Here is a 16,339-nt window from a genome sequence, read left to right as displayed (position 1 = left end):
GACAATTACATTTTTTAACAGAAGAGAATCTGCAAATTAGTTATGTATATGCAAAAGTTTGAATGTTGACGGACAAACAGATTTTTCATAATCTGTCTTGCTTCAGGCACATCAGCGTGGCAGTGTCAACAGCTGTGTTTGTTCATTACCCTGGCTTCCAAAGGATGGCAACTGTTTAATGAGATCCCCTCCAGATCAAAGACTACCTTAAATAGCAGTGGGTACCTACATTTATTTTACGATTGCCCATTGGGCTGTGGCAATCATTGAAACAGATTCTATCTCAAGTCTTGTTCTCTACATTCCCTTTACAGATTTGTGTTCATCAATTAGTGTCAAGAAAAAGTATGTGAACCCTTTGGAATTACCTGGAGTTCTGCATAAATTGGTCATAAAATCTGATCATCTAAGTCACAACAATAGACAAACAGTCTGCTTAATCTAATAACACATAAACAATTACACTTTGTCTTTATTGAACACTGCTTGACCCTCCTTTGGCAGCAATATCCTCAACCAAACATTTGAGGTCAGGACTCTGACTGGGCCACTCCAGAAGGTGTATTTTCTTCTGCTGAAGCCATTCTGTTGCTGATTTACTTTGTGTTTTGGGTCGTTGTCCTGTTGCGTCATCCAGATTCTGAGCTTCAATTGGCGGGTAGATAGCCTTACATTCTCCTGCAAAATGTGTTGATAAACATGGAAATTCATTTTTCTGTTTGACAGCAAGTTGTCCAGGCTGAGGCAGCAAAGCAGCCCCAAACCATGATGCTCCCTCCACCATACTTTACAGTTCAGATGAGGTTTTGATGTTGGTGTGCTGTGCCTTTTTTCCTCCAGTGTTGTATGTTCTGTCCAAACCACTACTTTAGTTTCATCTGGCCAGAATATTTTGTTAGCGCTGCAGAACATCCAGGTACTCTTTTGCGAACTTCTGACATGCCAATGTTTTGTCTTCCATGGTGTCCTCCCATGAACACCATTCTTGTTTAGTGTTTTACATATCGTAGACTTTAGCATGTTCCAGATTTCTGTCTTTAGCTGACTCTAGGATTCTTCTTAACCTCATTGAGCATTCTGCACTGTGCTCGAGGGCATCTTTGCAGGACGGCCATTCCTAGGGAGTAGCAAGTGCTCAACTTTCTCAATTTATAGACGTCTTACCGTGGGCCGATGAACATAAAGGCTTTTAGATACTTTGTAACCCTTTCCAAGTCAACAATTCTTAATCTTGGGTCTTCTGAGAACTCGAGTTCAAGGCATGGTTCACATTAGGCAATGCTTCTTGTGAATAGCAAACTCACATTGAGTTAATAGGGCTGCTCTAACCAACATCTCCAATCTCATCTCATTGATTGGACTCCAGGTTAGCTGACTCCTGACGCCCATTAGCTTTGGAGAAGTCATTAGCCTAGGGGTTCACATACTTTCCCAACCTATACTGAATGTTTAAATTATGTATTCAATATGGACAAGAAAAATACAATAATTAGTTTAAGCACTGTCTATTGTTGCGACTTGAAGATCAGATCCCATTTTGTGACCAATTTATGTAGAAATCCAGGTAATTCCAAAGGGTTCACACTTTTTCTTACCAGTTTTGGGAGCCATGGAGCCTCTTATGGATGTGAAAATTATCAATATAAATACAAACAGGATGTTTGTTTCAGATATGGACATTATTTTAGATGTATGAAACAAAAACACCAGTAACAGCATTTCAGCAAAACATTTAATTCAATTCCACATTTCACTTCTGGCTGGACTCAGATTTGGATGTGGAGGCCCTAAGGGAGGAGAGACGGCGTCTTTTGGCGATCTGTTCCTGGCGCTTCTCCTTAGCCTCCTGCAAACAAGGATGAGATTTGTTAGTCTTCCTACGGACTACAAGTTACTCAATGGCAAAATTGTTCGTCATTGGCGATTATGGACATTTTAATTAATTGTAATATTTTATTAACCATTTTATGAGTCAACTTGCAATCATACTCGCTTGCAATCGTTGGAATGAAATTAATGGTATTCACAACATTCAGGGCAATTCATTACACAGAATAGATAATGACTCATATTACAGCCAAATGCCTAAGTAGTGCTTAAGTCCCTTCGGTACCTTCATCCTCTTGGCCAGCAGCTTGGCGTACTCGGAAGCCTCTTCCTTGTTCTTCTGGGTGCGCTGTTTCTTAAGGGCAATGCGGCGGCGCTTGTGCTGCAGCACACGGGGTGTCACCAGCCTCTGGATCCTGGGAGCCTTGGTCCTGGGCTTCTTACCTGGAATAGATGGGGAGAAGAGGTGTTACCAGTGGCATTTACTACAAAGTGTGTGCGCACATGGGTAAATAGTTACATTTCATAAACATTGAAACCTTATGTAGATCTTAGTGATTGAGAGTTGTAGCCGTTGTTCATTCTAGCCAGTATCCCGAATGTTTTATAACTGATACATTTTGTGCGCATCAACTCATTTGGCCTGCCAATGTGCACATGAAATAAATGTCCCACAAAAAACTACAAGTTGCCTCAAATCAGATTTGAGCAAATCTACTTATTGGGAGAGCATTGCAGTTCAACCAGCCATGGTCAGAGGGTCAGGTTGCATCTGGTAAAGCAGCTCTACAGTTTCTATAGCACAACACTGTCCCCCCTTTGAGGCTACAGACCAGCCAGAAAGGGTCTACTGGTGTGCCAGACAATATCTTTTGCACAATTTGGCAAACAGAAATATTAAAAGTTTAAACAAATAAAATCACGCTGTCAAGAGTTTACAAGTGCTGATGTGCTAAGCTTGTTACCAATCCATTAATTAACAGGACCATTTAGAAGCAGCGTTGGCCTCACCTTCTTTAGTCAGGGGTCTCCTCACAACATACTGCCTGACATCATCCTCCTTGGCCAGGTTGAAGAGTTTGCGGATCTTGCTGGCCCTCTTGGGTCCCAAGCGGCGGGGCACAGTGCTGTCGGTAAGGCCAGGGATGTCCTTCTCACCTGGGTGATGGAGGAAAAAGGTGTCAGGCCACTAGATTTAAAACAGTCTATACAGAAATCACCACCCAAATGGTTAACCACATCCAAGCGCTGGCAGCAGGAGCAAAACAGCACTGAGGATGTTCAAGTTGTTTTCAAAGGTATATAGTCTTGAAACATGCACATGTCTTGTTGTCCTTAATAGGTTTTGTAAATTTGTATACGGTATATTGTGTGTTTAATACATTTATGCAGGACTCATCGTAAAAAAATAAGACCCTAGTCTCAGTAGGACTTCCCTGTCAAAATGAAGGTTAAATAATACATTTTTAAAAATATTACCTTTCATATAACCCAATGTTAATCGGGGAAAGGATTGGGAGAGCATTGCAGTTCAACCAGCCATGGTCAGAGGGTTAGGTTGCATCTGGTAAAGCAGCTCTACAGTTTCTGTAGCACAACACTGTCCCCCCTTTGAAGCTACAGATCAGCTAGAAAGGGTCTACTAAGGTGTGCCAGAGCAAGTGGTTACCATCATTACAACTCCATACCTTTCTTGATGATAACCAAGTTCAGCACGCTGAGGTTGGCATCAACGATGCAGCCACGGACAGACTTGCGTTTGCGCTCTCCTGTCCTACGGGGGCGGTAACAGGAATGGCCCTTGGCAAGCAGCAAGCGCACACGTCCATGGGTCAGCACACCCTGCTTCATGGGGAAGCCCTGCTTGTCGTTGCCTCCGCTGATGCGCACCATGTAGCCCTGGGGGAGATGAGAGCCAAGATTAAGTAAGAAAACCTTGCTCTATACAAGGACCTGTTGATCACACAAGTTAGACATTTGTTTAGTGAAATGTATTAGGGAAAGGTTTGGAAGAGCAATGCAGTTCAACAACCCATGGTCAGAGGGTAAGGTTGCATCTGGTAAAGCAGCTCTGCAGTTTCTGTAGCACAACACTGTCCCCCCTACAGACCAGCCAGAAAGGGTCTACTAAGTTGTGTGAGATCATATTGAGTTGAACACGAGCAGTATCAACATTCTGTTTCAAGGCACACTGGCATCCAAGGCATTAAATTGACTATTCCAAAATTACCCAAAGCTATAGAGTCAATGAGCTTGGCGTAAATAGCGAAGACTACATTCACTTGAGTTTGAGACTAACTAATTTAACTATTAAAAGACATTTCCTGCAGGATCTGAAAACTGAGCAGCTTTTTTAGTGACTGCAGCTTACCTTCCACTCATCTCCCAGGGGATCAGCAGCCACCTCTGTGGCCATACGCTTCTCGTAGAAGGTTCGCAACTTGCGCTCATCATCCACTTCAATCAGCTTCTGACAGCCAGTGGCAGGAAACGAGATATTCAGCTGAGAAAAACATGTGTAGATCAGCGTGTTGTAGATTGACCAGATGTAGCAAGCTATGCCAGTTGAGAAGGCCTTAGCAATGTACATCAGGCAGATTGCTTGCACCGACGCTACCCATCCATAACCAACTTTTTAAATGAGTTGAATAATTTACTACAGTAGCCTAACCAAAACAAGTCAGTATGGTGAGGCAGCTGTACACGGGATGCTAGCAATTGGCAGATACTGGCATGTTGGTTAGTTAATGCAAGTGGTTAATTCTTGTTAGCTAGTTTCCTATAAACAAGATTCTTTACACAGTTCGCGGGATGAAAGTGAATTTTAGTCACGGGAAATTAATTCGGCAGCTAACTTTACACTATTTGGAACGATCCAGGGACACGCTGTTATGTAGCTAACGTTAACTGATAGTTAACCAATGTCGGAAGCTAACTGGCTGGAAGCGGCCTTTGACAATGACAACGTTGCGATTAACAAACGTGCAACTGATTGGCGAAATATGGATGTGTGAACAAACCCACATCAGAGATAATATTCGTACCCCGAAGAACAGCAGAGGATACGTTGTTGCGGTTCTTTGAATGACGCCCGGCAAGACATGCACATTTCTCTCAGGAGGCAGACATGTTTTCAGGTTCACTTAGTAACGTTGCCAGCCATAGCTAACTCCCTAGCTAGCAACAAAATCAACATGCATCCTAAAATACAATGCAATATCTGGCTAAACAAGATACCGTTTTATAATATTGTAATAAACTACTTCAATTCGGCCTGGACATTAACAAGGATAGATATGTTATTTGAAAGATGAGTTGAATTGAATTTTCTTACCTTCATTTTGTAAAACTGACTCTATAACAGTCTGCCACCGAAAAGAGAGCGGATATCCGCCCTGCTGTCTCACATAGGCATCATAAACTATCGCGATAACACGTGGTGTTAGTTACAATGTTGCGTTTTTCTCATGAATCTTTCATCAGCATTTAAAACTGCATGCACAAATGTAATGGAAACATTCCGTTCAATACTCCTAAATGAAACATGTAATTATAAAAAAATTGTCACTGAACCTGGTCTCTAAAATCCCCATATTCCCCTCCAATGACAGTATAAACAAGGTATTCATCTTTCTTTACTGTCAACTATAGACCTTTCAATATGCTGTAATTCACTATATATATATGATTTCATAATTTTTGTCTGTCTGGAAAAGTATACTTGTGCATCATCACGCATGTGTCACAATTTGTTGCTGTATTCAAGGGTAGGCCTACTTGAGATTACACCACACTTCAGTGCCAGAAACATGGGAGGGAAAGGTCAATTTATGGAGTAATGGGGTGGAAGAGCCAAGATTGAGTGAAATGCTGAAGGAAATCTTCAGGGGATGTAGTATTTAACTATCTATTTCCTTTCCTTAGGGAGACGAGAATAATGGGTAGAATTTAGACATTCCCTGTCTCTGGTCCACACTCCAGTCTAGTTGGTGTCCCTAATGCACCTCAAAGTTGGTTGCCAACTGCCATATAAAATCCACAGAAGAAGAAGAAGAAGAATTACAGCAAATGAAATTGTAGACCAGTTAGCCAAAAGAGCTTTGAAACCTGATATAATTGATATTAACGTTCCACTGGGTAGAGGTGAGGCCAAGTGTATGATCAGAGTAATTTTGATAGATGTGTGGCAGAAGAGATGGGACTCTGAGCCCAAGTGCCAGCATTTATATGCCTTCCAAAGAAAGGTCGGTGGACCAATATTCAATGTTAAGATTAGGAAGGAAGAGGTGGTGTTTGCTCGATTGCTCTTAGGAAATTGTCCATTGAACTTGTCATTACATCTGGTTGGCAAGCATGTGAATGGTTTGTGTCTGGACTGTATGGTCCATGAAACGGTGGAGCATGTGTTATTATATTGTTGTAAGTATGTTGAAGAGAGGAAAAGATCGAAGTGTAGGGTCATTAAGGTTGGATGGGGTTGGACAGGTTGGAAGGGATTTTGGGGATCTGGGAGGGTCTATTAGGGCTCTTTTTTATTTTCTCAGAAGTACTGAGTTAGGTAGGAGGATTTAGAAATGTTGTAAACTGTGATTGACCACACACTCCAGCACAGTAAGTTGCAGCATGCAACGTTGGCTTGAGGACCGCCATTATATCATAGAAGAAGAGGAATTACAGTGGTGAAGAGAGTAATTGGGCGAAGGCCACGGTGGGGAGGATGTCTGAAAACAAAATTAGGAAAAAAGTGGAACATATTATGAATAAAGATGGAGTGGGGGATTGCACAGGCCTTCTAAAAGATCTGGTGAACGAGAAGATGATCGAAAAAAAAAGGAGAGACATGGAATATTTATTGAGTGAATATGGAATGGAGGATCACACAGAACTTTTGGAAGAGCTTGAGGAGGAAATGGGACAGGACGATAGTGAGGATGAATTAAATGTAGTGGCAGGTGCTTTGATGACTGCTGAGAAGAAGTTGAGTGTAGAGGAAAGTAGTGAGTTGAGGAAGGTGGGAGTCAAATGCAAAAACAGGGATACAAGCTCCAATAGTTCAGAGATGGAATTTGTTGAGAGTGAGGGTGAACTACCTGCGGTGAGGATCGCCGATTTCGGGCCTCGTCCCAAGGATGATTTTGGTCCAGTGGGAGTGAGATTTGTAGAGAGAATGGAGCCTTGCTGTGTGGTTGATCCATATGTGGTATCAGGTTCGGTGGAGGAGAGGTTGGGGACTGTTGAGATGGTGAAGGTAACTCGGAGTGGACTCATGATGATTTATTGTGTTTCCTCCGCCCAGAGGGCGCTCTGGTTTACGAGATTAAGGACAATCATTTTGAAGTGCTTTGCTCTCCATAGCAGGGTGCCATTGAAAGGAATGATAACGGGGGTGGCATGAAGTGTTGAGGAGGAGCAGTTGAAATGGAAGATTCCCGGTGTCTGTGACGCCCGCCGCTTGATGAAACATAGGTCCGTTGGGGAAAAGGAGTTTTGATGCAGTTGTTACCAGATAAGGTAAAAGTAGGAAGTGTCAGTTATCCATTGAGAGTTTATGTTCTGAAAATATGACAGTGTTTTTGATGTCAAGGTTATGGGCATATTGCAGCAGATGCCTAAATGTGAGAAGTGTGCAGGAGGGCATGAGACAAAGGAATGTGTAGTATCGGTGTAGAAAGTTCTGTGTGTTAGTTGTGGGGATGATCATGGGGCTGGAGATAGGAGGTATCCGGTGAGAGAAAGGCAGATTGAGTGTAGTACAGAAAGTGTTGAATACTGAAGCAATGAAGAGAGTGGTAGAGAAGGATGGGTACAGGGTGAGGGATGCTGAGAGGATTCCTGTGAGTAGGCAGAGGTCGAGAGAGTGATGGAAAAATGTGCACTTCAGTAAGGTGGGCTTTTTAGCATTTATAGCCATGGTTGTACTGCAGAAATTAATCAAAAGTCACAGAAAATATAGGTTGTAGTGGCAGTGGCAGAGAGGTACTTGGGATTGCGAGGATTTACTGCAGAACAGCTAGAGGCGGTGTTGAGTGGTAGTGATATGTCCTCTCAGACCGTTGGTCTGGAGTAGGAATAGATAGGGTTAAATAGTGCAATGAGTGGTGTTTTTTTTAGAGAGGTCTAATAGGTGGTAGGGTAATTTTCCTTTTTCCCAATTTTGCATTATTATATCCAATAATGTAACGTATGTAGACCGTGAATGGCATCACACACCAGTGCAGTAGGTGGCGGTGTATGCACCTAGAAGTTCGATGCGATCCGACAACCAAATCCCAAAGAAGAATAAGAAGAACAAGAACAAGAACAATAATTACAGCGATCTTGCACTTTGTTGAGAGCTGAGTTGGACGACAAGCTTGCATTGGGATATACTGGGGATTTAAAATGCGATTGAATTTGGATGCATTTTGTATACAGCTACGTGTTTCAAATTCTGGTACTTGATCATCTAGCGGTCCACAGCTGATTTGATAGTCGACTGCTTTATCTCAATAGTGACTGCGGAGTCCTATCCATTACTAGAACAAGTCGAGACATGACTAATCCTATGTTTTGGGATCAACTGCAAGCTGGAAGCTCCGAGGTGGACTGGTGTGAAGGCAATTACCTTATTTACCCTAGCATTGCAGAGTTTTATAACACGGTTAGTCATTTATCTTGATGCCAATATTGTAATCTGTTTTGTGACAGCCATTGCTTAGTGTCTTTGTGTCAATATTTGCTAATCCTTACTTTTCTGCATGGCACTGCTTCCCGTTATTTACTGTATTGTGATTTCGTTTGAATGTTACTACCCAGATTGATAGTCAACACATCCTCACTTTTCAACAGTTTGATTTTTAGGACATAGAAAGGGGTAAAGAACACACAGGCGCAGTGGCACCTCATCTGTTTCAACAGCTGTCAGCTACTATCAGTGCTGAGTTAATTTTTGTATTTATTTTTTCCTATCAAGAAGACATCTTAGTATTTAGATGAAACATTTTCATATTGTTCAATAGGCCTACCTCTTGTATTCGTATCCTTACTATGGCTACTTCCTAAAGATTCAGAAATTCTGTTGCAATAGAGAGTGAAATTAATGGATGTGTGTATTGTATTTGTAACAAGCATATCACTTGTTTGGTAACTTTTAGGCTACAATTCTGCTCACATTTTCATTCCCTTCATTTTTTCAGATCAGCAACATCTTGTTTTTTGTTTTACCGCCTATATTAATGTGCTTGTTCCGCCAGTACGCAACACATTTCAACAGTGGAATATATCTCATTTGGATTCTACTGGTTGTGATTGGTAAGTTGTTTTGACAAAGCATGATGATTCCTTCATTTACTTTGACTTGTGTGTGTGGCCTGAACCTCATCCTATTTTAAGGGCACTCATACTTATAGGTTTACGTCTGAAAAAAGATGGTCTGAATATATAGAACACATCCCACACGTTTTCCTTTAATGGAAGACTTAAGGATGGCCTAGGTGTATGATGACACCAACCAAACATTGCTATCACAGTTAGTGCATTCAGAAAGTATTCAGACCCCTTGACTTTTTCCACATTTTGTTACATTACACCCTTATTCTAAAATTGATTAAATATTTTTTTTCCCTCATCACTTTACACACAATACCCCATAATGACAAACCAAAAACAGATTTTCAGAACATTTAGCAAATTTATGAAAAATAATCAACTTCAATTTCACATTTACGTAAGTACAGCCTCAGGTCTTCTTGGGTATAACGCTACATCTTGGCTCACCTGTATTTGGGGAGTTTATCACATTCTTCTCTGCAGATCCTCAAGCTCTGTCAGGTTGGTTGGGGAGCGTCACTGCACTGCTATTTTAGATCGGGTTCAAGTCCGGGCTCTGGCTAGCCCACTCAAGGACATTCAAAGACTTGTCCTGACGCCACTCCTGCATTGTCTTGGCCATGTGCTTAGGGCCGTTGTCCTGTTAGATGGTGAACCTTCGCCCCCAGTCAGGTCCTGAGCGCTCTGAAGCAGGTTTTCATCAAGAATCTCTCTGTACTGTGCTCCGTTCATCTTTCCCTCGATCCTGACTAGTCTCCCAGTCCCTGCCGCTGAAAAACATCCCCACAGCATGATGCTGCCACCACCATGCTTCACCGTAGGGATGGTGCCAGGTTTTCTCCAGGATGTGGTGCTTGGCATTCAGGCCAAATAGTTCAATTTTGGTTTCATCAGACCAGAAAATCTTGTTTCTCATGGTCTGAGTCCTTTAGGTGCCTTTTGGCAAACTCCAAGTGGGCTGTCGTGCCTTACTGAGGTGTGGCTTCGGTCTGGCCACTCTACCATAAAGGCCTGATTGGTGGAGTGCTGCAGAGATGGTTGTCCTTCTGGAAGGTTTTCCCATCTCTACAGATGAACTCTGGAGCTCTGTCAGAGTGAACCTCCCTGACCAATGCCCTTCTCCCCCTATTGCTCAGGCGGCGTGACCTGGGAAGAGGTGGTTCCAAACTTCTTTTTAATTTTTTTAAACATTTTTTTACATTACCCTTTTCTCCCCAATTTTCATGTTATCCAATTGGTGGTTAGTCTTGTCTCATCGCTACAACTCCCGTATGGACTCGGGAGAGGTGAAGGTCGAGAGCAGTGCGTCCTCCGAAACACAACCCAGCCAAGCCGCACTGCTTCTTGACACAACACCCGCTTAACCCGGAAGCCAACCGCACCAATGTGTCGGAGGAAATACCGTGCACCTGGCGACCGTGTCAGTGTGAATTGCGCCCGGCCCGCCACAGGAGTCGCTAGAGCGAGATGGGACAAGGACATCCCTGCCGGCCAAACCCTCCCCTAACCCGGACGACGTTGGGGCAATTGTGCGTTGCCCCATAGGTCATCCGGTCGCGGGCGGCTACGACAGAGCCTGGACTCGAACCAGGATCTCTAGTGCCACAGCTAGCACTGCAATGCAGTGCCTTGAACCACTGCACCACTCGGGAGACAACTTCTTCAATTTAAGAATGATGGAGGCCACTGTTTTCTTGGAGACCTTCAATGCTGATCATTTATTTGGTACCCATCTCCAGATCTGTGCCTCGACACAATCTTGTCTCGGAGCTCTACACACAATTCCTTCAACCTCGTGGCTTGGTTTTTGCTCTGACATGCACTGTCATCCTTGGGACATTATGTAGACAGATGTGTGCCTTTCCAAATCTTGTCCAATCAATTGAATTTACAACAGGTGGACTCAATCAAGTTGTAGCAACATCTTAAGGATGATCAATGGAAACAGGATGCAGCTGAGCTCAATTTCGAGTCTCATAGCAAAGCGTCTGAATACTTATGTTAATAAGGTATTTCTGTTTTTATTTTCTAAAATTTCTGAACCGGTTTTCGCTTTGTCATTAAGGGTTTATTGTGTGTAGATTGAGGGGAAAATTGTAACTTTATCCATTTTAGAATAAGGCTGTAATGGAACAAAATTAGGAAAAAGTCAAGGGGTCTGAATACTTTCCGAATGCACTGTGTGTGTGTAAAATATATGTGTATATGCTACCGTTCAAAAGTTTGGGGTCACTTAGAAATCTCCTTGTTTTTGAAAGAAAAGCACTTTTTTTGTCCATTAAAATAACATGAAATTGATCAGAAACACAGTGTAGACATTGTTAATGTTGTAAATGACTATTGTAGCTGGAAATGGCTGATCTAAATATATATTTTTTATGGAATATCTACATAGGCATACAGAGGCCCATTATCAGCAACCATTACTCCCTTCACAGAACAGCGCAAACCGGGTCTAATCAGAATAGAAAGAGGAGTGGGAGCACCCGGTGAAGAGGCGACTCCGGGATGCTGGCCTTCTGCCATTTCCAGAAGGCCAGTATCCTGGAGTCGCCTCTTCACCGTTGACGTTGACTGGTGTTTTGCTGGTACTATTTAATGAAGCTGCCAGTTGAGGACTTGTGAGGCGTCTGTTTCTCAAACTAGACACTCTAATGTACTTGTCCTCTTGCTCAGTTGTGCACCGGAGCCTCTCACTCTTTATATTCTCATTAGAGCCAGTTTGTATGGAATGCCGTTTGGGTCTTTGCGTGTAAAAAAAAAAAAATATACACGTAAAATAACACTATTTGATGTGTTAAATAAGCTTTTAATTTGACACGTCAAATAACAGTTTAATTGTAGAATGTTGTGTTGGACCGCAACTTCTGGGGTAGCTAGCTAGCTTTAGCTTGGTACCGAGCTAGCACCAATACAACCAGCCTGAAAACAATGACCTGTAGAAACTGCAGTCATTTTCATTATTCTTAGCAATGATTTAGGAATCCTTGTGAGTTAGTATTAACTAGGTAGCCACTTGTTGTTCGCCAATTGAACTTCAGTTCATGAAAATAAATGGCTAGCCAGCTACCAAACCCTGTTGCCCAAAGCTAACGTTATAAGCAGCCAGCTAGCTTCATGAGGCTCAACCAGACTGGGTAATGTGTTGTGAAGCTATCCACTATAAGGATTAGGCGCAATCTTTTTTTAGAAATTGTGATTTGCCTTCAAAATAAAAGTACCTATTTGAAAGTGATGCAAAGGGTTACAATTGGTGGAATCATGCCATATTTACACTAGATAATGTTAAACAAGGTTGGAATGTGAAGTAATGAAATGGGGTGTCAGTCTACTCAGTGACTCCCACAGAACACAACTGTGAAGAGCTAATGCAAATATTAGCGTTGTAGCTCTTATCGCAGGACTCTGACTGTGTGAAATCACCTCCCCAGTTAGCCTATTGTGTGTATTGACATCCATACTGCCGTGTACAGCTTTACCTAAGGATTGGGGATCAATGAAATGGGGTATCAGTCTACTCAATACCCAAGATATTTTTTTCCCAACATCCTCCTCAGTTATCAGACTCCAAAATATCCATGCGGTATTGTTTTTTCCTCTGGATTAGTGTTCAATACACATAGGTTGACAATAAATGTGGCACAATTCACAGTTGTTTCAGAGTCCCACAATAAGTGTTACGATGCTAATGATCTCTGGGTGTCACTGAGTAGACTGATACCCCAAGTCATTGATCCACAATCCATAGGTAAGGCTGTACAGTGAAATAAGTATGCCCACAATGCAATTCTAAAGTCTAATACATCGTGTGATTTCAACAGATTTTTGTCAAATTAACAAATGATTGTCTTTTGTTGATTTTATATAACATTCCAACATCGTTTAGCATGATCTATTCGATTATGGCATAATTCTACTATTTGTATTAATTTGCATCACTGTCAATAACATACTTTTCTATTGAAGGTTAACCTCAAAGTCCACTATTGTGGCTAATCCTTATTGTGGCTAGCTTCACATAGATGGGTCCGCCCATTAAACAAATAAGGACTGTCTTATAAATTAGGGTTATTTTAGATGACACCTAGCTATATAGTTAGCTAGCTAACTACTGTTTTTGGGGAAGAACATTGTTTGTATCCATGAGTTAGCTAGCTTTTTTTATGACCAGCAATGTAGGTGCTCGCGAGACAAGTTTACCAGCATCATAGCATACGTATCGATGAATCGTTGTTTATATGAAATACGAGTGATGGTGTAATCAATGTGTATTAACTACGTAAAAAATGAATGAACGCGTTAAATTGTAATGTGACGTGCAGTCATATTCAGGTCCTGATTGGTCAACAAGCTTATTTGACACGTCAAATAGTGTTAATGGACGTGTATCTTTTTTGACATGCAAAGACCCAAATGGCGTTCCATACGTTTGCGCTGTTCTGTGAAGGGAGTAGTACACAGCGTTGTACGAGATCTTCAGTTTCTTGGCAATTTCTCACATGGAATAGCCTTCATTTCTCAGAACAAGAATAGACTGACGAGTTTCAGAAGAAAGGTCTTTGTTTCTGGCCATTTTGAGCCTGTAATCGAACCCACAAATGCTCCAGAGACTAGACTGAAGAAGGCCAGTTTTATTGCTTCTTTAATCAGAACAACGGTTATCAGCTGTGCTGACATGCATTGCCTTGCAAAAGTATTCATCCCCCTTGGCGTTATTCCTATTTTGTTGCATTACAACTTGTAATTTAAATGGATTTTTATTTGGATTTCATGAAAATGGACATACAAAAAATAGTCCAAATTGGGAAAGTGAAAAAAAATATAACTTGTTTCAAAACATTTCAAAAACATTAAAATAGAAAAATGGTGCGTGCATATGTATTCACCCCCTTTGCTATGAAGCCCCTAAATAAGATCTTGCGCAACCAATTACCTTCAGAAGTCACATAATTCGTTAGATTGCACACAGGTGGACTTTATTTAAGTGTCACATGATCTCAGTACATACAGTGGGGGGGAAAAAAGTATTTGATCCCCTGCTGATTTTGTACGTTGGCCCACTGACAAAGAAAGGATCAGTCTATAATTTTAATGGTAGGTTTATTTGAACAGTGAGAGACAGAATAACAACAAAAATATCCAGAAAAAGGCATGTCAAAAATGTTATAAATTGATTTGCATTTTAATGAGGGAAATAGGTATTTGACCCCCTCTCAATCAGAAAGATTTCTGGCTCCCAGGTGTCTTTTATACAGGAAACGAGCTGAGATTAGGAGCACACTCTTAAAGGGAGTGCTCCTAACCGCAGCTTGTTACCTGTAAAAAAAGACACCTGTCCACAGAAGCAATCAATCAATCAGATTCCAAACTCTCCACCATGGCCAAGACCAAGGAGCTCTCCAAGGATGTCAGGGACAAGATTGTAGACCTACACAAGGCTGGAATAGGCTACAAGACCATCACCAAGCAGCTTGGTGAGAAGGTGACAACAGTTGGTGCGATTATTCGCAAATGGAAGAAACACAAAAGAACTGTCAATCTCCCTCGGCCTGGGGCTCCATGCAAGATCTCACCTCGTGGAGTTGCAATGATCATGAGAACGGTGAGGAATCAGCCCAGAACTACACGGGAGGATCTTGTCAATGATCTCAAGGCAGCTGGGACCATCAACTCAACCCAAGAAAACAATTGGTAACACACTACGCCGTGAAGGACTGAAATCCTGCAGCACCCGCAAGGTCCCCCTGCTCAAGAATACATATACATCTGAAGTTTGCCAATGAACATCTGAATGACTCAGAGGACAACTGGTGAAAGTGTTGTGGTCAGATGAGACCAAAATTGAGCTCTTTGGCATCAACTCAACTCGCCGTGTTTGGAGGAGGAGGAATGCTGGCTATGACCCCAAGAACACCATCTCCACCGTCAAACATGGAGGTGGAAACATTATGCTTTGGGGGTGTTTTTCTGCTAAGGGGACAGGAAAACTTCACCGCATCAAAGGGACGATGGACGGGGCCATGTACCGTCAAATCTTGGGTGAGAACCTCCTTCCCTCAGCCAGGGCAATGAAAATGGGTCGTGGATGGGTATTCCAGCATGACAATGACCCAAAACACACAGCCAAGGCAACAAAGGAGTGGCTCAAGAAGTGGCCTAGCCAGTCTCCAGACCTTAATCCCATAGAAAATCTGTGGAGGGAGCTGAAGGAAACCTTAATGACTTAGAGAAGATCTGCAAAGAGGAGTGGGACAAAATCCCTCCTGAGATGTGTGCAAACCTGGTGGCCAACTACAAAAAAACGTCTGACCTCTGTGATTGCCAACAAGGGTTTTGCCACCAAGTACTAAGTCATGTTTTGCAGAGGGGTGAAATACTTATTTCCCTCATTAAAAGATCTAATCTATCTATCTATCTATCTATCTATCTATCTATCTATCTATCTATCTATCTATCTATCTATCTATCTATCTATCTATCTATCTATCTATCTATCTATCTATCTATGCGAAATGTCAGAATAATAGTAGAGAGAATTATTTATTTCAGCTTTAATTTCATTCATCACATTCCCAGTCGGTCAGAAGTTTACATACACTCAATTAGTATTTGATAACATTGCCTTTAAATTGTTTAACTTGGGTCAAATGTTTTGGGTAGCCTTCCACAAGCTTCCCACAATAAGTTGGGTGAATTTTGGCCCATTCCTCCTGACAGAGCTGGTGTAACTGAGTCAGGTTTGTAGGCCTCCTTGCTCGCACACGCTTTTTCAGTTCTGCCCACAAATGTTCTATGGGATTGAGGTCAGGGCTTTGTGATGGCCACTCCAATACCTTGACTTTGTTGTCCTTACGCCATTTTGCCACAACTTTGGAAGTATACTTGGGGTCATTGTCCATTTGGAAGACTCATTTGCAACAAGCTTTAACTTCGTGACTGATGTCTTGAGATGTTGCTTCAATATAGCCACATAATTTTCCTCCTACATGATGCCATGTATTTTGAAGTGCACCAGTCCCTCCTGCAGCAAAGCACCCCCACAATATGATGCTGCCACCCCTGTGCTTCACGGTTGGGAGGGTGTTCTTTGGCTTGCAAGCATCCCCCTTTTTCCTCCAAACATAACGATGGTCATTATGGCCAAACATTTCCATTTTTGTTCCATCAGACCAGAGGACATTTCTCCAAAAAGTATGATCTTTGT

General features: G+C 42.0%; 2 protein-coding genes across 2 annotated transcripts in view; one reads left to right on the top strand and one right to left on the bottom strand.

Moving 5' to 3' along the window:
• Window positions 1-1,718: 1,718 nt before the first annotated feature.
• LOC106602804 (small ribosomal subunit protein eS6) lies at window positions 1,719-5,244 on the bottom strand. Its single transcript, XM_014195671.3, has 6 exons — window positions 5,162-5,244; window positions 4,199-4,330; window positions 3,516-3,726; window positions 2,839-2,985; window positions 2,114-2,271; window positions 1,719-1,846 (listed from the first exon to the last, which is right to left on the bottom strand). Exons 1-6 carry the CDS (start codon window positions 5,165-5,167, stop codon window positions 1,751-1,753), a joined length of 750 nt encoding a protein of 249 aa, XP_014051146.1. The 5' UTR covers window positions 5,168-5,244; the 3' UTR covers window positions 1,719-1,750.
• A 2,871-nt stretch (window positions 5,245-8,115) lies between these two features.
• The window catches only part of LOC106602712 (alkaline ceramidase 2), a 35,114-nt gene continuing 26,890 nt past the window's right edge, over window positions 8,116-16,339 (top strand). The window contains exons 1-2 of the mRNA XM_014195512.3: window positions 8,116-8,467; window positions 9,003-9,117. Coding sequence (XP_014050987.1) covers window positions 8,360-8,467; window positions 9,003-9,117 — 223 coding nt within the window. The 5' untranslated portion in view covers window positions 8,116-8,359. The remainder of the gene's footprint in view (window positions 8,468-9,002; window positions 9,118-16,339) is intronic.

Source organism: Salmo salar, chromosome 04, assembly GCF_965601325.2.
Source record: "Salmo salar chromosome 04, fSalSal1, whole genome shotgun sequence".
Taxonomy (NCBI): domain Eukaryota; kingdom Metazoa; phylum Chordata; class Actinopteri; order Salmoniformes; family Salmonidae; genus Salmo; species Salmo salar.
The sequence above is the reverse complement of the archived record's forward strand: the minus strand, read 5'-3'. Positions and strand labels throughout refer to the sequence as shown.

Bases quoted from the DNA above. Each gene is read 5' to 3' on its own strand.
- LOC106602804 (XM_014195671.3), bottom strand. The intron at 3,727-4,198 runs GTAAGCTGCAGT...CATCTCCCCCAG, and splicing joins CCCTGGGAGATGAGTGGAAG to GGCTACATGGTGCGCATCAG. The intron at 2,272-2,838 runs GTGAGGCCAACG...CATCTATTCCAG, and splicing joins GAGACCCCTGACTAAAGAAG to GTAAGAAGCCCAGGACCAAG.